The sequence below is a fragment of the Tyto alba genome, unplaced genomic scaffold (assembly GCF_018691265.1).
Source record: "Tyto alba isolate M040663 unplaced genomic scaffold, T.alba_DEE_v4.0 Super-Scaffold_33, whole genome shotgun sequence".
Classification (NCBI taxonomy): Eukaryota; Metazoa; Chordata; class Aves; order Strigiformes; family Tytonidae; genus Tyto; species Tyto alba.
Window position 1 is genome coordinate 12,608,567 of NW_024881308.1, and position 20,361 is coordinate 12,628,927.

Below are 20,361 nucleotides of genomic sequence, written 5' to 3' on the forward strand. Positions count from 1 at the left end.
GGGGGGGGGGTGGGGGGTGGGGTTGGGGGCGGGGCGTGCCCACCTGAGGAGGGTGCGCCCCCCGCCTTCTCTACCTCATGGCGGGGTGTCCCGCTGGTCCCCCCCGTGTGAAATCTCCGTCTCGCACGCTCAAAAAACGAAGCGATTTTAAGCACTTCTCTTCCTCCCCCCCCAAAAAAAAGAAAAGGAAAAGCCATTAAAGCAGTATGATGATTCAATATATGGAGTTGGTGTCAACACAGGGTTTGTGCCGAGAGGACTCGTACCAGAGATGGATGCGGCCCCTGTGTGGTGGGGTTACAGGATTCTTTACCTTTGGCCTGACACACCAGCGTTGGGTAAGACTGCACCCAGGACTGTGTGATTGCCCAGAGCAGGCAGGCTGGGAGGTTGGTTTGGTTGCTTTTTTTTGCTAGTCCCAAATTTGGAATTTTTCAAGCCCTTTTATGCTACAATTTACAAAGGAATGCAGGTCTGTGTCCAATTTTTAGGCTCTTCTTTAGGGTTCAGGACATTTGAAGATTCTTTATTATCTGCTACAAGATTTAGTCAATAGTAAAAAGTAGCTTTCTAATTTTCTTGCAGAAGGTTTAAGTATCTGCGTGAGTAGGCTACTAGTGTCTTTTCCATATGTTGGCTAGAGCTTTCATGTTTGGTAAACAGGTTTAGTAAACCACAGCCAGTCCTTCCCTCATAGCGTTTCTTCCTAAGCTCTCAGCATGTTTTATAAAAAAGGCATGAGGTTTATTAGCTCCACATTATGAACAGAGAAACTGAGGCACTGAGAATCAGTGCAACAAAAGCAACAGCAGACAAGAACTGATTGTGGCTGCTGTGCAGTTGACCTTTTTGGTAATTCATTAAATGATCCAGACTCCACACTAACTGTGGCTGTGGCGAGAGGGCCCTAGTAAGTACCCCGCAGATGAATTCACATGCAAGCCCCAGGTTTTTGCCAGGTTGTAGCTCTTCAGCATGGGGAAGTTAATGAACTGCTCGGTTGTCCACTCCGGTTGTACCAAAATGTTCATTACTCTGATGGTAACTTGCAGCAGTCAGTCTTTGGACCACCTGCCAGAGGAAGGCAGTCTTTAAATAGTTTTTCTTACTAACTGAAATGAAAATGTGAAGTAGATAGTCTTTATTGCCTATTGAATGCAATGGTTTTTGGTAGCATTCCTAGGATGATGTAGCTAGCCCAGATTAGTTGAGACTAGCATCAGCTCATCTGATAGCCATTCACAGAGCTCTCTCAAATTACCAGGTGGCCTGTAGCCAGACTTCTCTCAATTTGAATAGACTTTCTTCTCAATAATCTTCTCTGCTACTGTGAAAATCTAGTTCCTTCAAAGTAAATCATATTAAAAAAAAAAGCAGTATCACAGAATGCCTCCCTGCATGTTTGTATTTGTTGCTAGTGGGAACTGTGGTCACATTAAAAACAAAACACAACAAAATAAAACACAAGCAATAAAAACAGAAACAAACAAAAACCAGTAACAAAAAACCTGGCTTGTTTGTGGCTTTAGCTTACACCCAGCGCCAGGGCTTTGATATCTAGGGCCCACTCTGAAGGCAATGGAAGCAGTGGGCAGCCTGATAATAGTCACTGCAGGACAGGCTGGTAGTAGCTGTGCCTGGTGCCAGGCTGCTCCTAATCTTCGCAGTGCCAGAAGTCCCTCGAGCCAGCCCCTCCACCACCATCTCCTCTTTCTCCAGTGACGCTCACACCGCTAATCTGCCATAGCACATGTTCAATGGCCATCCCTGAGAAGCACACACGGGCAGTTAACAGGCTTGAGGTTCCTCAGAGCTGGGGAATGACAGGCCTGCAAACAAAATCCACACAGAAACAGGCTTTTTATGTACCAGACTTGGTATAAAGACAGACTCAGAGATTCACAGAAATGCAATTGAGGAGGAGAGGAAAAAGAGGCACAAAACCACCTCTGCTTCACAAAGCACCTTGACTACTTTGTGTCATGTGCCATAAATTATAAGTCTCTATAAGGAAGTGATTCAGAGGAGGCACATGATTCCAGGGAGCTATTTTTAGCAAGAGAAAACCCAATGTTAAGTGACTGCATATTTCTTTCACTTCCTTCTTTTTTTTTTTTTTTTTTTTTTTTTTTTTTGCTTTGCTTGTGAGATGCTCTCAGTGAGTATGTTTATTGCTGAAATAGTTTTGCCACATTTTTTGGACAGAGTATTAGCATCTTCAGCCTCTTCATAAATTGTGGCTATTGTGGATTAATACATTGCATATTTTAAGTAGCATTTATTTAGTGTCAGCAGCTCTCTGACACATTCTGTCATTGCAGCTCCCATTCCAAACACAGCAATTGAATCTACAACTCAGAATTGCACTATTACTTTTAGCTAAGCATAGTTGGAGAAGACAAATATAAAATGTGCATGAATAATATGAAATTTGCTTTCAAAGTAAATGTCCAAATAACTTTTCCAGAATTTTGTCTTAGGAAATTGTAGAAGATAGCCACTGCCATTGTAGAAAGTATCTACAATGTGGCAATGGAGCATAACTGTTATGTTGCCTTGCTGAGTAAACTAGACTGTTTGGTAAACACTTAATTTTTGGAAAATGATAACACTGTTATGTTTTAAGGAAACAAAGTTAATCTACCTGAATTTAAAGTCTTGCTTTTATTACTCCCTACTGAGGGCAGGTCATAGCTTGGGGGAAGATGACAGAATATTTGCCAGCTACTTTTTTTGCAATGCTAAACTTTGTCTTAGGCGCAGTTGTCTGTTCCTCTGATGGAAGAAGTGGAAGTCATCTGTGGTGGGGAAGTCTGGAATAAGCTGATTTTTCTTTTGGAACCATATGGAAGCTCAGTGATTCCTTATCTTTAGCAAGCCATAAAGTGGTAGTTACTTTCAACGAGTCAAGTCCTTCCACTGTCATCTTTTTACACAAAATAATTTAAGGTGCTTTCCTAAGGATAGTTCCTTTTCCTATCCTTAAAAGGAACACTTGCAAAGCACTGACAGTCGCCTGACATGTAATAAAGCTACTATAAGCTTCCAGAAGACAGTCCATTCTGGGTTTCTGTTGCTCAGTGATATTAGTCCTGTTTATCAGCAGGGAACATGACTGTGTCATGTTTTGCTCAGCCTTGCATCATTTCCTTCAATGCAGTGAAACATTTCACACAGTGAGCACTATAGTTAACTTCACTGGAACTGAGCGGTCACCTCTAGCATTTTGCTGACAAGTTCTGAAATACAACATCTCAGATATAAGAAAATAAGATCTGTAAGAAATATTGTATTTCTTAATGGCAGGAAAGGAAGAGAGAGAGAATGAGAGAGCATCTGTGCAAGTTAGCCACGAGTTGATTCAGATTTTAGATTAGCTCAGATATATAGATTCTTATTAAATCTTTAAGGAATATATACCACTGAGAGTATAGTGTTACATTTATGCTTTACAAAGTATTTTTTTGTTACTGATCCTGTCCCCCCTCTTTCATGCAGTTAGATACTAAGAATGATGTTTATTAGTGAACTACACGTTCGCCTGGTCATGCGCTGAATATTGTGATTGATTATAGGAGTCTACTGCTCAGAAGTTTTTTGTTTGTTTGTTTGTTTTTTATTATGGATGTTGTCGTGTATGACTCATATGATGTTAAAATGTAAATTATGTAGCAGAAGCACTTAAAAAAATAAGATCATTAATTTTTAGCTATAATCTCCATATATGTGTATATTTTCATATATATAATATGTATAAAATAATGAAACACAAATACGATGTGCACAGATTTTAATGAATCACACTGTTTGCTGCACAGACAACTGGAATTAATTGTAGGGGGGTGCATGTGACAATTTTCTTTTCCAAGCCACTCGGTAATGCACCTCTGCTCTTGTACCCTATCCACAGGCAGTGAAGGGGCACTTTGCCTCCTTGACAAATGCGTTGAGGAGCAGCCTGAGGAGCTGGCTACTCCCCTTGCTGGCTGAGTGACAGTCCCACTAGTATAAAAAGGCCCCTTGGGGTGGACTGCATTGGGTGTAGCTGACGGAACAGCAGAAAGAGGGCTTGTTCTGCAACTAGAAAAACCTGTGTTAGGTTGTAGCCACCAACAGGTCTAAGCTACACAAAATGCGTGAAATTGTGCATCTTCAGATTGGCCAGTGTGGGAACCAAATTGGAGCTAAGGTAAGGTCTCTTTTCAATATTGGTCATGAGTAGTAAGTGCTATCAGTGATAGCAGGTCAAACATCGATACCAGACGGAGACTTTCAGGGGGAAAAATTACTTTGTTAACTCAATGGTAGGATGCACGGCACACGAGCAGTGAATTTTGAGTGCTTTGATATGAAGGTCTTACTCCTCATCAAAGGTTAAAACATTAACCTTTAAATTAAAGACTGTCAAAGAATGAAACAGCTGCAATAACTATGGCATGGTGATTATGAGTGCTCCTGGGCATTCCTGCTGGGACTGATATTCCCAGGGGCACTAATCTAGTTTGCAAAATACTGGGACAAGTGAAGGAGCCGGTAATTCCAGGGCTGCAAAGTTGTGATGCCAGTACTTTAGTTCAGCCATACAGCAGTAACTCTGCCACATGATAATAATTAATATGGAATTGTAGTAATCAACAGAATGACCTCTGCTATCCATGAGGTTTTTCTGAGAGTAGCACAAAGTGCAGTTAAGGATTCCTGCCTCACTGTCCTCCTTTGAGAGGTAGTGGTGTCAGAGTATTTTGCTGTTACTTAGAGAGGTTGCTTATTGCTGACTTTCTGTGCTAGGAGAGAGGAAAAAAAATAAAGCAACACATTGCTTTTTGCTGTGTGATGTCCATCTTTTTATTTATTTATTGATAAGTAGGAAGCTGTCAAAAAAAAAAAAAAAGTGTCTGCGTTAATTTAGGGCTGGGAAGTCTTTGAAGACACTTGATAGCTGAAGGATTTTTCCATTGTGTTCTTCCTCCACTTTTTGCTCCCACAAATCTCACCTTGACTCCTTTTATTGGAACATGAAGCTGTGGATGGCCAGGGAATGTCATGCTAGACCCAGATAGTTTGAATGCAGCCAGTGTGATAGTTGAAATATTTTTATTTTTTCTGTTGGCTTTGGCCTGGAAACTGATTATGTCTAATAAGACCTGTAGAAAAACGCACACACTGTGTGCATGTTGACAGTGGTATTTGTACACTAAAAACAAGGCTGCATGGTAAACCAGGAGACCTTTAAAATTAAAATAGCCTGGTCATTACAGTGGGTGGGTGTGTCTACATTAACACTGCTGTGGCTGCTGCCTAGATAAGAGCCCCAGTACAAGACATCCATATGAACGTCAAGATAGGCCATTTAGAACCAACATCCGTTTGTGGAAAGCATTGCTCACGCACAAATGTGTCTGAGTCAGCTTTGCCATGCCACAGTCCCACTGGTGCATGACAGGCCTCAGAGCAACCCTCCCAATCCACCCCCACTCCCCCCCGATTTTTTTGTTAAGCTCATACTAGTTAGTACCTATGTTATTTAATATCAATTTTTCTTTACTATAAAGGGAATAAATTGAAGGCCTCCACCTATTAGTGTATGGGTGATGGCTAAGCAGCATAAATGGTCTTCTAAATTATTCCCTTGCACTTATTTGGAGAAGGGGGGGAGGAGGAGCCCTGCTGTCATCTGACACTTAAATGGCAAAACATTCCCCACTTCAGGCACAGTTCCTACTTTATGTGCCATCAGGCATGAACACACCAGAGCCGGTGCTGAACACATTGTGCTGGAAAAAAGTATATCTTTGTGAGTATATTGAACCTCTTTCCTTTTTCAGTTCTGGGAGGTGATAAGTGATGAACATGGCATTGACATCGCTGGAAACTACCATGGGGATGCGTCACTGCAGCTTGAGCGAATTAACGTGTACTTCAATGAGGCTTACTGTAAGTGCTCAGCACAGACAGGGTGCTGACAGAGCAATTTGCAGAACCAACGCGAAGGTTAATATAAGTAATTTTTTAAAAAAATAAATCCCCAAATCACTGTAGGTAGATTGGGTTTTTCAGAGTAGATTATAAGCCTGTCTCTTTGACTTCTAACAATAATTGTTCACATTAATTTTCTTTCATCCTAGCCCATAAATACGTGCCCCGTTCTATCTTGGTGGATCTGGAACCTGGTACAATGGACAGCGTACGGTCTAGCAAAATAGGCCCACTCTTTCGACCCGACAATTTTATTCATGGTATGTACAGCATGCTGTCAGCAAACTATCTAGACTCAACTGTCCCAAAATGGCCTTTTAACCCCCACCTTTGTAGCCTTTAAAAATTCACTTGTTAACTTTGTGGCTGTTCTTTCTGTAATTCTGTTTACAGGCAATTCAGGTGCTGGAAACAACTGGGCTAAGGGCCATTACACGGAAGGTGCTGAACTGATTGAAAATGTCATGGATGTGGTCAGGAACGAGTGTGAGAGCTGTGACTGCCTTCAGGGATTCCAGCTCATCCATTCGCTTGGTGGTGGCACAGGCTCAGGTATGGGCACGCTCCTCATCAACAAAATCAGAGAAGAATACCCTGACAGGATTATGAACACTTTCAGTGTTGTGCCTTCACCCAAAGTATCCGACACAGTCGTAGAGCCATATAATGCCATCCTTTCCATCCATCAGCTAATAGAGAATACAGATGAAACCTTTTGCATTGACAATGAAGCTCTGTACGATATATGTTTTAGAACTTTAAAGCTCACCAATCCCACCTATGGTGACCTCAACCACTTAGTGTCCCTAACAATGAGCGGTGTCACAACCTCACTCCGTTTTCCTGGTCAACTGAATGCAGATCTGAGAAAGCTGGCTGTTAACATGGTGCCATTTCCTCGCCTGCATTTCTTTATGCCAGGCTTTGCTCCACTGACAGCTCGAGGTAGCCAACAGTACAGAGCCCTCTCGGTGCCGGAGCTTACTCAACAAATGTTTGATGCACGCAACATGATGGCAGCATGTGACCCTCGTCGTGGACGTTACTTGACTGTGGCATGCATCTTCAGGGGCCGAATGTCTACCAGAGAGGTGGATGAGCAGTTGCTGGCTGTCCAGACCAAGAACAGTTCTTACTTTGTGGAGTGGATCCCTAATAATGTCAAAGTGGCTGTGTGTGACATACCACCGCGAGGCTTGAAGATGGCAGCTACCTTTATTGGCAATAACACAGCCATTCAGGAGCTCTTCATCAGGGTTTCTGAACAGTTCTCAGCTATGTTCAGAAGAAAAGCTTTTCTCCATTGGTATACTGGTGAAGGTATGGATGAGATGGAGTTTTCTGAAGCAGAAGGTAACACCAACGATCTTGTGTCCGAGTACCAACAGTACCAGGATGCCACTGCAGATGTTGAAGAATACGAAGAGGTAGAAGTGGAAGCCAGCCCAGAAAAGGAAGCACAGTAAAAACAATGGCCATAGCAGAAGATTCCCCAAATAAGCCTGTTGACACTCACTAAAGAAAAGGCAGTATCCATCATCTGTGTAACAAAAAAGGCACATTTCTTCAGAATTTTTTCTCTGCATCTGGTCAAAATATATCCAATATTACAATACAATGCTTTTAAAATTAATGGCAGCTATGCTTTCCTCTCCTAAACAACTGTTGACGCCAAATCTCTCCCGAAAAAGCTACTATGAAGACAAGTTGCCTTTCTTGTAAATGTATCCACTTTTACAGATTTAGCACTAGATACTGAATGTAATATACAGCCTCTGTGTCTGGGTATATATATATCAAGTTCATAAGCAACAGCAAAATATGCTATCAACTCATCAAATTTATTTATTCTCAGTTAAACACGGTCTGTGTTTTGTTTGTGAACTTGTTACTTTTTCAGGAACACGTGCATGCCTGTAAGGCCGATAAAGGCAGTACCTATTTTATTACATACTCCACAGACTGATGTAGATCTGCAGCCACATTCTGTTCCTTAAGTTGAAAGGGGAGGGGGAACAACATGGGGCAAAATGCACATTCTTACTTTTTTTTAAAACTACTTTAATAGTTCTATCACCTTGCTGGCTTATATTACTGCAGAGCTTGTATTCATTATCTCTGTGTGGTTTGTTTTTCTTGCAAACTATAGCTTTACTTACATTAGCATACAAAGTTGTGAACACTGTCTAAAAGCTTTGGTGTGGAATTTTTTTTCCCATGTGTACTAACTACTGTATTTTTTTTTTCCTATCATTCAGTACAACAAAATGGATAGAATGGTTTGCAGCTAGTTAGATATAAGTTCAGCAGCAATCACTAAATCAAAAACATATCTTGACTTCAGGAAAAAAACTTTCCTGCCCTTCACAGCTATCTACTTAACACTGTATTTATAACACTCTTTAAAATAAAAATTATATAGCAGTCTATAAAATACTTTAGTACTTGAAACATTTGATAGACAAAAATCATGGTTTATTTTTGTAAGGACTACCTTTAAATTACATGAAAAAAAATGAGCTTTTTTTATTATACTTTTAGAAGAGAGGGTTTATTGTACTCTGAAGAAAGTGATTCCTCATGTTTGAGTTGACAGCCAGTTCTATGAGCATGCTCTATTTCCTCCTGTGCAGTTTCCCCCAGACCAACAGAGCTCCAGGTGCAGAGTATCACCCTCCATTCCTGCTGTTCCCATCGAACGCCTGTCCCTCTCCCCCATCCCTGGTAAAGTGACAAAGTGATAACAAGGACAACCACTGCCTGCGAGACCAGAGCACAGCCCAGGGCTTTCTGTGCCTCCTTTTCCACCTCATACAGGGCACCAGGTCTCCAACTCCCAGTTCACAGTTCAGCGTTCCAGACAGCCTGGGGATGGGGTCCCACACAGCACACCCACGAGAAAAGATCCTGCTTCCAGTTTAGCTGTAACCCTAAGCCTTGTCAAATTGATTTTAACCAAGTTAGTTTTGTTCTAAGCCCACATGAAAGACAAGCATCATTATGACAGAGAATTTTAAAGCCAACAGTGTACCACTTCCAGCAGAGAGAACTGACAGAGATATTTTTACCTAAATGATATGCCTATATTCTAGACATATGAATGGGCAAACTACAGGTTTTAGTGAAGAAAGCTTTTTTCCAAAGTAATCACTAATCATTGAAATGAAGTAAGCAGAGAAGTTTTAAACAGTAATTAAATCTCATTCATTTATATACCTGGAATATCAACATGAAATCCAACAAGAGATTTGCCTTAAAAATAAACATATGTTGCTACTCAATCATAGACTGTGATAAAAAGTCTTCTATTTTAAACACAAGTGAAAGATAAATGTCTCTGCAAAAAGGAGTACTTTGCTCCTAGAAGAACAACACTTTCCACACATTCATTCAACAGAAATTACATTTATTAGCATACTGCTTTACACAGAGGCAAGTGTTACAGTTAACGTGATGACATCCTATTGCAGAGTCTTGAGCTTGCCTACAGCTTTGCAGTTTGCCGTTAGCATATTCACCACAGATCAGTTCCTATGAGAGATTTAAAATACAAGTTATTAGCTTCAAGAATATGTACAAGGTATGCTTCAAACAGAAGGTAATAATAATCTCAGATCAGGAACAGAAGCTGCTCTACTTGAAACAGAAGAGGTTTCAGCTGCTCATGACATATGCGATGTCACAAATAAAGGTACAAATAGCATCTATCGCTCCTGGATAGTAGATAACAGGCAAATAAGTCTGCTGATTAGGGGAAACAGTAGTTCAGAGAGGCTGTCTGCTGGCTTCGTAAAGTAAGAGACAGGAAACCTATGAACATCACTATAGCAACCCAGCTGTTTTGCATAAGTGCATAACAACTTTGGCCAAGCCCTAAATCTTTCAAAGCAGGGCTTGGTGGATAGAACATCCCACTTTACTGAACTAATGAGATTAAGGAATTTCCTATTCCATAAGTAATCAGGATGCAGCCACATCTACACACACTTGCACCAAACCAGTCAGCAATCCATTCACTTCATGTATGAAGATCAGAGCTGGTTTCCCACATCTTGCACGAAATGAACCAAGCAGTTACAGACTTTCATTAACTTGATTCACACTGGGAAACGAACACTCCTCATATAAAAAGCTGTAATGAGGCACCCCCGCCCGCTCTATTTACTTACATTTTATTCTTTCTTGGGCTTCACAGTTTTCACAGTGGCCATTGCCACCCTCTCTGCCTCCGCTTTGTACTGAGGCTTCATTGCCGCTCTAACAACCTGGGCACAGATCTGGGAATACCGGATATAACTAAAGACAGGAGAGAAAACGAAGGTGAGAATCAAACCCGTCCCAAAAGCTCCTCCACTCCCTGCAGAGACACGGCTGCCACCCCGTCGGCTCTCCCGCCTCCGGCCGTTACAGCTATCGCCAGTCAGTCGCGACTGGAGCCCGTGTCGCCGCCAGACAGGTACCTGAGCCCAGCCTGCCGCCAATACGCGACCATCGCTGCAGCCCACCGCCCCGCTCCCGGCAAGGTCAGCGCCCAGCGGAAGAGGAAAGCCCACAGAGCGGCTTTCTAGCCAATCAACAAACAGGAACGGTCCTTCTTCCAATGGGAATCCGAGTTACCTCAGGGAGTCTGGCCAATGGCAACTACCAGTTGCGCCTCCAGTCACGAGTGCTCTCCTCCTGCAGCGACCAATCAGAGGCCGAAGAGAGCCCGCGAGTCCCCGCCTCCTGGGGGAGCGGGAGGTTCCCGGCCTCGCCGCAGGAATGCGGGCTGCACTGCGCTGTATTGACGTGTTTCTCCTGGTTCTTACCCATAAGAATTGTTTGGGAAAGGTTTGGGTCTTTCCCTGTTGGGGAAGGTCTCATCTCCGCCTTCAGGTATGTCCAGCTGCGACCTGCCTCTGGTGTCCAAAAAAGCGGGTATGTGCGTGGTATTGCATGATTCAGAGCCAGTAATTTGCCAGAAACACATATCCGTTAACCAAAGTCTTGACTCTTCTATGAGGCTAATGGCTAGTTATATAGCACTTAATGATAGTCTACATATTAACTCATTCCTAAGAAGTCCTGTTGTGATCTAGGAAGCCAAGCAAGTGGTTAAAAGCATGTTTTCTTCCAGCTAAATCAGTTGACATTACCTCTATGCCATCAGTTCTTAGCTTTTTCTGGGTAAGACTAAAGAATAAAATGGTTTACAAGCAGGTGGAGCCAATTACTTTTATAAACAGACTGTCTTCAATTTGGTGTTTTAATCTGTGTGTGGCCAAGCTGTGCCATATTCAGCATTTTATCCTGTCAGACATGATACCTTAACATGGGACTCTTTTGGATGTAAGACTGTTTATGCACACACCTGAAATTATATTCAATCATTTACACTAAACAAATTCATAAAAGACAATGTAGCAAACTAGAAACTATCCTAGCCTGCCAACACTCAATAGAAAAACAGATAATTTTCCATGTAAAATAAGCAAAAAATTATGAGAAGAGTTGAATCATGTTTGATAAGGAATCACTTTGGTCCTAATCTAATGTTCATTTAAATAATTAGGACTAAGGATTTAAGGAGATTATGGTTTGGATTTTTAATAAATCCTTGCATTTCAGTATGCATAGCTGTTTTCTCTATTCCTTCTGTCTAGAGCCAAACAACATCACAAAATTTTTAAGAACCCTCCAGAAGCCATACAGGTCTTGAAACACTGATGACTTTGGTCGTCTTTGCACAGAGGCCTTGTGATTTCCTGCTGATTTTGGTATCTGCTGAAGTGCAGATCCCTGGAAATCACAGTGATTTCACATTGCACAGTGATGTTTTCACTTACATTTTTAAAGCACCGAGTAATTTCTAGCTTTATTATAGATCTCACATAGTCCAGAGCCATTGCAATTAACAATCCATACATTATAATGTCAGTATATATCCACCAGAACAAAAAGAGCAATTGTTACCAGATACATAATCACAGAATGGTTTGAGTTGGAATGGACCTTAAAGATCATCTAGTCCCACTCCCTGCCACGGGCAGGGACACCATCCCCCAGCCCAGGTTGCTCCAAGCCCCGTCCAACCTGGCCTTGAACCCTTCCAGGGAGGGGGCAGCCACAGCTGCTCTGGGCACCCTGGGCCAGGGTCTCACCACCCACACAGGGAAGAATTTCTTCCTTATATCTAATCTAAATCTTCTTTCAGTTTAAAACCGTTACCCTTTGTCCTGTCTCTGCACTCCCTGATCCAGAGTCCCTCCCCACCTCTCCTTGTCCCCCCTTTAAGCCCTGGGAGGCCGCTCGAAGGGCTCCCCGGAGCCTTCTCCTCTCCAGGCTGAACCCCCCCAACTCTCTCAGCCCGGCCTCCCAGGGGAGCTGCTCCAGCCCCCCCAGCATCTTCGTGGCCTCCTCTGGCCCCGCTCGAGCAGCTCCGTGTCCTTCTGCTGTTGGGGGCCCCTGAGCTGGCCCCAGCACTGCAGGGGGGTCTCCCCAGAGCGGAGCAGAGGGGGAGAATCCCCTCCCTGGCCCTGCTGCCCCCCCTGCTCTGGATGCAGCCCAGGGCATGGGTGGGTTCTGGGCTGTGAGCACACGGTGCTGGCTCACAGACAGTTTTCCAGCCACTAATACCCCAAGTCCTTCTCCACAGGACTGCTCTCATTCCACTTCTCGCCCAGCTGGGATTTGTGTTTGGGATCGCCCCAACCCATGGGCAGGACCTTGCACTTGGCCTTGTTGAACTTCATGAGGTTTGTACGGGCCCACCTCTCCAGCCTGTTGCCCTTGACATCCTTGGCCAGATTTAACTCTATCAGGGCTTTGGCCTTCCTAACCTGATCACTGGCTGCTCAGACAGTTTCTTTGTATCTCTCCCATACTACCTGTCATTGCTTCCACCCTCTGCAGGCTTTCTTTTTGTGTTTGAGCTTGTCCAGGAGCTGCTTGTTCATCCACACAGGCCTCCTGGCATTTTCCCCCGACTTCCTCGTTGTTGGGATGCATCACTCCTGAGGTTGGAGGAGCTGATCCTCTGCTATGTCAGAGTCTCCAGGATAGTTTATGACAGTAAAAGAAGATTGCCCAACAGTGTAATAAGTAGGCCAACCAGAAAGAAAGAGTGAAAAGATGGAAAGAATTTCCCATCCTTAATTTGCCTACTTAATCTCTGTGCTGAGATTACTGAAGAAGACCCTTTTATGCTAGTTCTGATGATATTTTTGGAAGTGGACAGTTTAGGATGCTACATTATGCTAGTTCCTTCCATCTGGTCCAATGATTTGTGATTTTTTTTTTTTAATAACTGCTAAACAACTTTTCTCCTATTGATTTTGGGGTTCATTTCTAAAATCCATGTATTAGTCTTTCCTACATGATTTTAAAGAAACAACAAGTATAAATGAGGCAGAAAATAATTCTTATTTCATGCATTTATTTCCTTATTTATTTTTTTGTGAGCCATTTTTATCCTAATTTTGAGACAGGCACTGAGAAAAGTTTTTCACCTTGTAAAAATAAATCGGTTTAAAAATATTTGCTTTGACAGTTTTAACACAGAAAGCGTGCCAGTGATATGATATTGAAACAAAATATACTTGTTTTCTAAAACCCAATTATAATAACCATAAGAAAAAGATACAAGAAAACAACGATTTAAGGAAGCCTCTCTCTGCTACCTGTGCAACATATTTGATACAACACAATTTCACTACTTATATATATTAATAAAGGGGATGTAATAGATAAATGCTGTTTTGATGGTAACTTCACATGATTTGATAAATAAAATAGTTATCAATAAGATTATTTTAAGTCTCGTGGGCAGCCCAGGCCACAAATATGGCTTGGTAGAGAAAAATCACGCTAGCAGAGTTGGACATCTTTCTTCCAGTTGTGTGTCCTTCTATTCCTGTCCCACACCTTATCCGATTCCCCTCCTTACCCCTGTTTCTCACCTGCTCTTTTTTCCCCCAGTTTTCCCACCACATCTTTTCTCTTCGTCCCTTCACGTGGAATGCCTCTGCCTGCAATTTTGTGCAATGCACTCAGATTTAAATCCATAATGGAGATATACAACTTGGACACAATTATTTGCACATTTAGCTTTATTTACTATTTGTTGATCTTAATAGATAAAAATTCAAAAATAATAAAAAAAGTTAAACCTTTAGGAGAGGTACCATGCTGAGGCAGAATGGAAATTGGATTAGTGACAGAAATTGTGCTGTACAAAAACTCCAGAATATATATTGATCTTTACGCAGCTGTAAACAAGGCACCATTATAGATTTGTACAACCTGTATTCATGCCCCATTCTGTTTAGATGACAGAATATATTTGTATAGCCCTAAACTTTCCTCAGATAAGAACTTTCAGAGACAGAATTTAGGAAAGAGCACACAAAGGAGGAAAGTTTAGAAAGATATAGCGAGGTTGCAGAGAGAAGGAGGGATATGTTAAGAGGGTTAGATGCACAGATCAAGAGAAGCTGAAGTCGTGTGATTAGCAACATCCAGAAATGTGAGAGTGGATAGGTCTGGGGGAACTAAAGACGTGTGATTAGAAATGACCAAAGAAACTGGGGAAGTGAGGGAAGAAGGATCCTGAAAGGTGAGATTGGAGACATCCAGAAAGGGTGTAGAGATGAAATTAGAAACATCGTCAGAGTTTGATGAGGATAATTCGGAGGAGCCCTGAAACATGAAATAGTTAAAATTGGTGAGATCTAGTGATTCTGAAGAGGTTGAGGAGGTGTGCTCTGATACACCTAGTGAGGATGGAGGGATTGTACAGGAAAAGTCCAAGGAAGCTGAGGAGGTGTGACTGGAAACATCGAGAGAGGACGGAGAAGTGAGACTGGAGAGGTCTAGAGAGGGTGAAGAAGTAGGACTGGAGAAATCTGTAGAGGGTATAGAGGTGAGGCTTGAGAAATCTAAAGAGATTGAAGAACTGTCTCCAGAGAGATCCAGAGAGCCTGGTGAACTGAGATTTGATAGGTCCGGTGAAATTGAAGAGGTGAAACTGGAGCGCTCCCAGGAATCTGAAGAGGAGAGACTGGAGAGCTCTAAGGAGATTGGAGAGGAGCTACTAGAGAAGTCTGAAGAGGCTGAAGATGTGAGACTTGAAAGGTCCAGAGAAGATGAAGAAGTGAGACTGGAGAAGTCCGCAGAGGAGCTCAGACTGGATAAAGCCAAAGAATCTGAAAAGGGGATTTTAAAGAGTTCCAAGGAGACTGAAGTCTTGACACTGGAGGGGTCCAGGGAGGCCAACAATGTGAGACCAAGTAGGTCCAGGTAGATGAAAGAGATGACACTGAAAAAGCCAAGTAAATCCACAACATGACTGGTGTTAAATCAGAAGTATCTTAAACTAAACATCTCTAATAACATGCCATAGTAAAACAAAAAGACATAATGAACCCAAATAATATTACTTCTGAAAATAACTAAGCATACAGTTTTAATCTTTATGTCTCTTAATGGTTTCTCTTTTGGTGTAGAAAAAAATATATTAATGGGAGCTCACAGACTTATTCAAAATATTGCTCCTTCACAGAGGACCAGTACAGAAGTACACGTACAGAATAATACATACAGTACCAGACATTCTTCTGCCCTGGCATGTCTCTCCTTGTTCAACCAGATTTTAGCATCTATGATAGCCTGACAAATACCCTCCTGTCAAATGCCATCTCCCTGTCCTGAAGGTCTGGAAAAAAAATAATAGTTATGTAACAGAATGGAAATGAAAATGTTTTTGTTCTTCCTTTCCAGATACCATAGGATATTCAGATACTAGGCTGCTTACTGGTTACGGAGAGAGATTTAAAAAAAATACAGTTGTAAATGGCAACACGTCAAACTGAGCCTCTGACTTTAAAGGCATGAGGGATTATTTCCTTTTGATTTATAATTTCTAACTAAAAAATGTGGATCTTCCTGATGACGCTAACAAAAATGGCAAAGAAAAAAGCATTTTTGTCTGCAGCATGCATGATTTATTTTTGGAAGCTAGCAGTATGCTAAACTGGTTCTGTGACTAAGAAATGCACATTTCAGCAACATCTACTTGTTTTTCAGAGAAAAAGAGGTCTTATTTTATTACTTTTATTTTGTACCTCTGGACATAAAACCTGTACTGTAATAACTAATTTCTTATTTGTGGTTAGTTTGAATTGTTTAATAAAAATATCCTAAAGAGAAGTTCTGATAGAAGGCAGACATCTAATTAAAAACAGAACAGAGCAGCTTATATTTCAGTGCATAAAAGTGCATCTAACTATGATTAGATCAAGAGGCTGGTCTACAGCGGCCTTCTCTTGTCAAGACTGTGCTGCAAAGCAGAGAGTAGTTGAAACCTGCTGTTGTCTTTCCAGACACAGGCACTGAAATGCACATAAAGTTTTTCATAAAGTCATCACAAAAGCATTTTATGGACCAAGAAAGTGGAAGATACAGACATAGAGGAGGCTGCAGCTTCTCAGGTGAATACACCCAAGCTTTGCTTGTGTTACTACACAACTGATGTCCAGACGCCTGTATAATGGATTTAACATAATCACCACGGGTGGAACTCCTACAGAGGTCACCTCTTAACTGAAGCAGGTGTCTGCTGAACATAGACTGAAGTTGACAGGAATGATGTCATATTATGCAAATACTAAAATTGTGGGGATTTAGCACAACACAAAAATTACCAGACTAACAAAAGAGCTGCTTAAGTACCAACGACGAGACCCAAACTAGTTCTTGAATACTCTTAATATTTATTTATAACGCATATGTAATTTTAGAGCTTATGCAACACAGTTGTAATTCTACCAAGAGTACGTTTATAGATCAGAACGGAAAACAGATAATTATTTTTTCTTAACATGCATAATTTGTGATGAAATTACAAGTTTGCTTGCTGCTCTATATTCTTAATAAAACAAAAAAAAAATTAACTCCTTAAAAATAAATCCCTTGGTAACTAACAACACTATAATTTCATGACTGTCTTTATCTTTAAAGTTTCTCAAATGCATTATAACAAATAAGTATACAAGAGGCAAATTACAATACTATGAAAAGCCAGCATCAACATGATTTCTAACAGACTATAAATTCTATTAGCTCTTCACTGTGTTCCTTCTGCTGTAATTGAAAATGGCAAAGTTATTGCACATTTTTCTATGAAATAACGATGTCAAAAAACATGGAATTATGGTCACTATTGTATAAAATGTATAGGTCAGTGATAATGCTTCCTACCTTTGATAGCTGTGGATTTATCTCCTTTCTCTGCCTGTGTAAGCCATACTGGGCTGTGTTGGTAAAGCTCTCCTGTTGTCTCTGCTGATGACCCTAATCTGTTTCACAGCTACTGGAAATCATGCCATGCTGGTAACAATACGGCTCATCTCCTATTAAATCTCCTCTTCTTTAAGTACAGCATTCTGCACAGAGCACCAGCAGATAGCATACCCCAAAATCAGCTCTAATCGCAAGATAAAGTTGCAGTTCTGTGCTGTTTCCTGTTACAGGACAACATTTTGAAGGTTAGTTGATGAAGCAGATGAAGACATTAATGTTTAACTTTTGGACACCTGGATTCAAAGTCAGAAGATTTTTGCAGTGTCATCCAAGTTCTTAGCTGTCTATTCTACAAAATCTGGCACAAATAGCTCTGGAGGGAACCAGGATTTGTAGAGCAGAATTCAGGTACACTCAAGTTTTAATAATCTTGTGCATTACTTCCTACTTTAACATGTTTAATAACTTTTGTTAGCTATGTTACTTCTTAAATGTTGTTACGGCAAAATAGCATGATAACGTAAAACATTCTGTCCACAGTTGATGATAATATTGGATAAAAGTTTTAAAAACACCTAGGTGACATCAATGACTGGAGCCTGTTTTAAGAAATAAAAGTCTCAAAGGTGCTTACGCTTCTTTGAAAGACAAAGAAGATGATCCTTGGTAAATAAGGGCCATTATTGCATCTCACTTTGCAGATAGGGAAATAGCCTTGTCTGTGCAGTGGCACCCTGCTTCCTTTCGTTCTGTCTATTCTGTCACAGGAAAAGCAGGGAAATTCCATAGCTTTCTGAATGTCCCTCAAAACTGCCAATTATAAATAGAGGAAATAAAACTGTATAGAGTATCAGGCTAAGAAGGTTATGTGATTCTAGCACTTCAGCTAGATCATTTAGAATATGGCATCACTATAAAACATAAATAAATTCAAAGTATGGGTTTTGATGATACACACTTCCTTACTCCCCATTTCACAAAATACCTACTAGATTTTGGTGCAGCTGATATATGTAAATGAGCTTAAATCTAGATAAACCAAAGCAGTTATCTCACAGGTGAGTAATATCTAGGTAGTCCCCAAAAAACCTGTTAACACTAACTCATCCATATTATAAAACAGATTACTTACCAGGGTGTCTGCAAAGTTGAACAGGCTCCAGCAATATCAAAGTTCACAGCAGGGGCAATTATGTCATTTAATTTGGTGTAAAAAGAATTGGGTACATGATTAGGAAAATACTTACTACATACATTGTTAATTTTATTATTTTATAGCTGATACATTCAGCTGGACAATATATACATATTATCTAGCTGATACACTTTTTTTTTTTCAGCTCAGTGTTTTTCAACTTTTTGATTAAAGGACTGTCAAACCTTTCTGGAGAAAAAGAAAATGTAAAAAAGCCATCTTGTGCTGAACTCTTGTGATACATGCATCTGAGATGAAAGACTAACTTAATGTTACTGTTTTACAAAACTGTAATTTTTACTATTGTAATAATATACACTGTTTACAGAATCAAGTACTCTTTGTAGTAGATGCAGTATTAAATTACTGTATAGGCAATACCATTTCAGCCCACCCCATAGCTTCCTATAAGTAAGGAGATTCTCCATTTTTCCTCTTGCAGCGTGTCTCGCCTTGCTGCTGGCTGCTTAAAGATTGCATCACTTCTCACATTCATGTTTTTTTGGCTTAACAAGTTGATTTGGCTCCACAAAGGGTGTGAAGACCACTATCTTCAGTGCAAGGGAAGAAGTAGGACAGCACAGCCAGGACCAAGGCAGCAGGCAGACGCAGGACTGTTTCCTTTAATTGAAGGTAAACAATTAGTTCAGCTTAGTTGTAACATGTAACCTTACCTTTAGAAAAATTCTATGGCAACATATAAAACAAAGCTATCAAGTTATTTGTGGAAGAAATTAACAGATTCTGTGCAAATGAAAGAGCAGCCTTCACCTTCAGAAATAGAAGGATTCTCAAATGACTCAGTGCTTTCACACAGGCTCTCTTTTTCGGCACCCTTCAGTTCTTCTATAAATGTGAACCTCAACAGGATGCTGATCTCTCCTTTTTGAACTGACTCTGTCAGTGCCAGGGGGCTTTGAAAGGCTACAGTTAATAGTCAAAGGGTGCTTAGCTTTACCGTATATGACATTTATTGGAAATATGCTAGACTGTACAGTTTAACTGCAAGTATAGACCACAACAGACAGATCAGCAATGTTGTAGGAAATTATGGTTAAAGTTTTTTCTGTATTTTTCCAAAACAAACAACTGGTTTTACATTTATAGTTAATTGCTGTATGACTGAACAGGTGCTGACACTCACTGTTGGCAAGAAGAAATACTTCTCAGGCTTTAGCCATCCAAAGTCTGTTTAAATCAAGAAGTGAAGGACAAGGTGACTCTAATTTACAGTAAAAAAAAAATCTTTACTAAGTGAACACCAAAATCCCATCACTGGTGTGGCCAATTCTTATATCACGCCTGAGTAAAAGTAATTTCTGCATTCCTTGTTTCAACTTACAGATACAAACCAGGTAAGCATTTTCATACAGAAGCACCTTTCCACAGGCATATGGCTGTGTCCATACAGATAGCTGAGAATTCAAGAGCACTGTGTTTCCAGTAGAACCAGCAGATAATGCCAGGTGTTCAGTCTCAACAAAAGAGGGTATCAGTCTTGCCAAGACCTCCAACTTCCAGCTACTGTAATTTAAACTTCTGGTTTTAAATTAATTGTTATACCATTTCTAGATGCAACTTGCTTTAGAATGATGCTTGGGAGACTTGCCGCATGTCTTTCCTCCCGGCAGAAATCCTTAGTAGCTGTGTTGGGAGCCCTTAAGGGTCACAGGAACATCAAAAAATCATCCAAAATAATTGAGACAATGAATAGCAAGGAAACGTAGTTGTTTGTTACTGAAAACTTCAGAAGGCAAGCATTGAGAACAAAATATTTAACAGTATCATCTTAAATATTCTCTAGGCCACTGAGTTTTGGATCTAAGGCTTGCTTACTTCTGTTCTATTTCTCAGCAAAGTTATATAGGTGAGTTTGAAGTTTTACCGATTCAGGCTTTAAAAGCCTGAGCCTG

At 40.8% G+C, this 20,361-nt stretch overlaps 4 protein-coding genes and 1 long non-coding RNA gene across 12 annotated transcripts in view; 2 read left to right on the plus strand and 3 right to left on the minus strand.

Annotated features, from left to right (window-relative positions):
* The first annotated feature begins 90 nt into the window (after window positions 1-90).
* On the plus strand, window positions 91-8,168 carry TUBB1 (tubulin beta 1 class VI). Of its 2 annotated transcripts, none has more exons than XM_033010433.2 (4): window positions 91-338; window positions 5,826-5,934; window positions 6,126-6,236; window positions 6,370-8,168. In XM_033010433.2, the coding sequence occupies exons 1-4, from the start codon at window positions 207-209 to the stop codon at window positions 7,440-7,442; spliced, it is 1,425 nt and encodes a 474-aa protein (XP_032866324.1). In that variant the 5' UTR covers window positions 91-206; the 3' UTR covers window positions 7,443-8,168. The 2 variants fall into 2 exon arrangements, with proteins under 2 accessions (XP_032866324.1, XP_009969972.1); XM_009971670.3 differs by lacking the exon at window positions 91-338 and adding an exon at window positions 4,019-4,189.
* Window positions 8,169-9,365: 1,197 nt separating this feature from the next.
* ATP5F1E (ATP synthase F1 subunit epsilon) lies at window positions 9,366-10,549 on the minus strand. Its single transcript, XM_033010436.2, has 3 exons — window positions 10,437-10,549; window positions 10,146-10,272; window positions 9,366-9,507 (listed from the first exon to the last, which is right to left on the minus strand). The coding sequence occupies exons 1-2, from the start codon at window positions 10,466-10,468 to the stop codon at window positions 10,149-10,151; spliced, it is 156 nt and encodes a 51-aa protein (XP_032866327.1). The 5' UTR covers window positions 10,469-10,549; the 3' UTR covers window positions 9,366-9,507; window positions 10,146-10,148.
* Window positions 10,550-13,399: 2,850 nt separating this feature from the next.
* On the minus strand, window positions 13,400-17,313 carry LOC116965753 (uncharacterized serine-rich protein C215.13-like). Of its 3 annotated transcripts, none has more exons than XR_004409626.2 (3): window positions 17,212-17,298; window positions 15,554-15,667; window positions 13,404-15,271 (listed from the first exon to the last, which is right to left on the minus strand). XR_004409626.2 is itself a non-coding variant. In XM_033010434.2 (3 exons), exons 2-3 carry the CDS (start codon window positions 15,563-15,565, stop codon window positions 14,425-14,427), a joined length of 873 nt encoding a protein of 290 aa, XP_032866325.1. In that variant the 5' UTR covers window positions 15,566-15,667; window positions 17,212-17,298; the 3' UTR covers window positions 13,404-14,424. The 3 variants fall into 3 exon arrangements, 1 of the variants encoding a protein (XP_032866325.1); XM_033010434.2 differs by having other exon boundaries at window positions 15,540-15,667; XR_004409625.2 differs by lacking the exon at window positions 15,554-15,667 and having other exon boundaries at window positions 13,400-15,271; window positions 17,212-17,313.
* A 233-nt stretch (window positions 17,314-17,546) lies between these two features.
* The window catches only part of ZNF831 (zinc finger protein 831), a 56,760-nt gene continuing 53,945 nt past the window's right edge, over window positions 17,547-20,361 (plus strand). For 3 of the 5 annotated variants that reach the window (XR_004409623.2, XR_004409622.2, XR_004409624.2), the window contains exons 1-2: window positions 17,547-17,661; window positions 18,891-19,081. The gene's annotated coding sequence lies outside the window, so the exon portion shown is untranslated. Of the gene's footprint in view, window positions 17,662-18,890; window positions 19,082-20,361 lie in introns of those variants that run through there. The other 2 variants (XM_033010425.2, XM_033010432.2) reach the window with 1 other exon arrangement.
* LOC122154179 lies at window positions 19,032-19,812 on the minus strand. Its single transcript, XR_006166107.1, has 3 exons — window positions 19,801-19,812; window positions 19,593-19,636; window positions 19,032-19,069 (listed from the first exon to the last, which is right to left on the minus strand). It is a non-coding gene; the product is annotated as an uncharacterized LOC122154179 (long non-coding RNA).

Coding starts and splice junctions, on each gene's coding strand:
- TUBB1 (XM_033010433.2), top strand. CDS start 207: ATGATGATTCAATATATGGAGTTGGTGTCAACACAGGGTTTGTGCCGA. Junction 5,935..6,125: donor GTACTTCAATGAGGCTTACT/GTAAGTGCTCAG, acceptor CTTTCATCCTAG/CCCATAAATACGTGCCCCGT. Junction 6,237..6,369: donor ACCCGACAATTTTATTCATG/GTATGTACAGCA, acceptor TTCTGTTTACAG/GCAATTCAGGTGCTGGAAAC.
- ATP5F1E (XM_033010436.2), bottom strand. CDS start 10,468: ATGGTCGCGTATTGGCGGCAGGCTGGGCTCAG. Junction 10,273..10,436: donor TGGCGGCAGGCTGGGCTCAG/GTACCTGTCTGG, acceptor TCCTGTCTTTAG/TTATATCCGGTATTCCCAGA.
- LOC116965753 (XM_033010434.2), bottom strand. CDS start 15,565: ATGTCTGGTACTGTATGTATTATTCT. Junction 15,272..15,539: donor GGTACTGTATGTATTATTCT/GTACGTGTACTT, acceptor TGGCTTTTTCAG/TGTCATCTCTTTCATCTACC.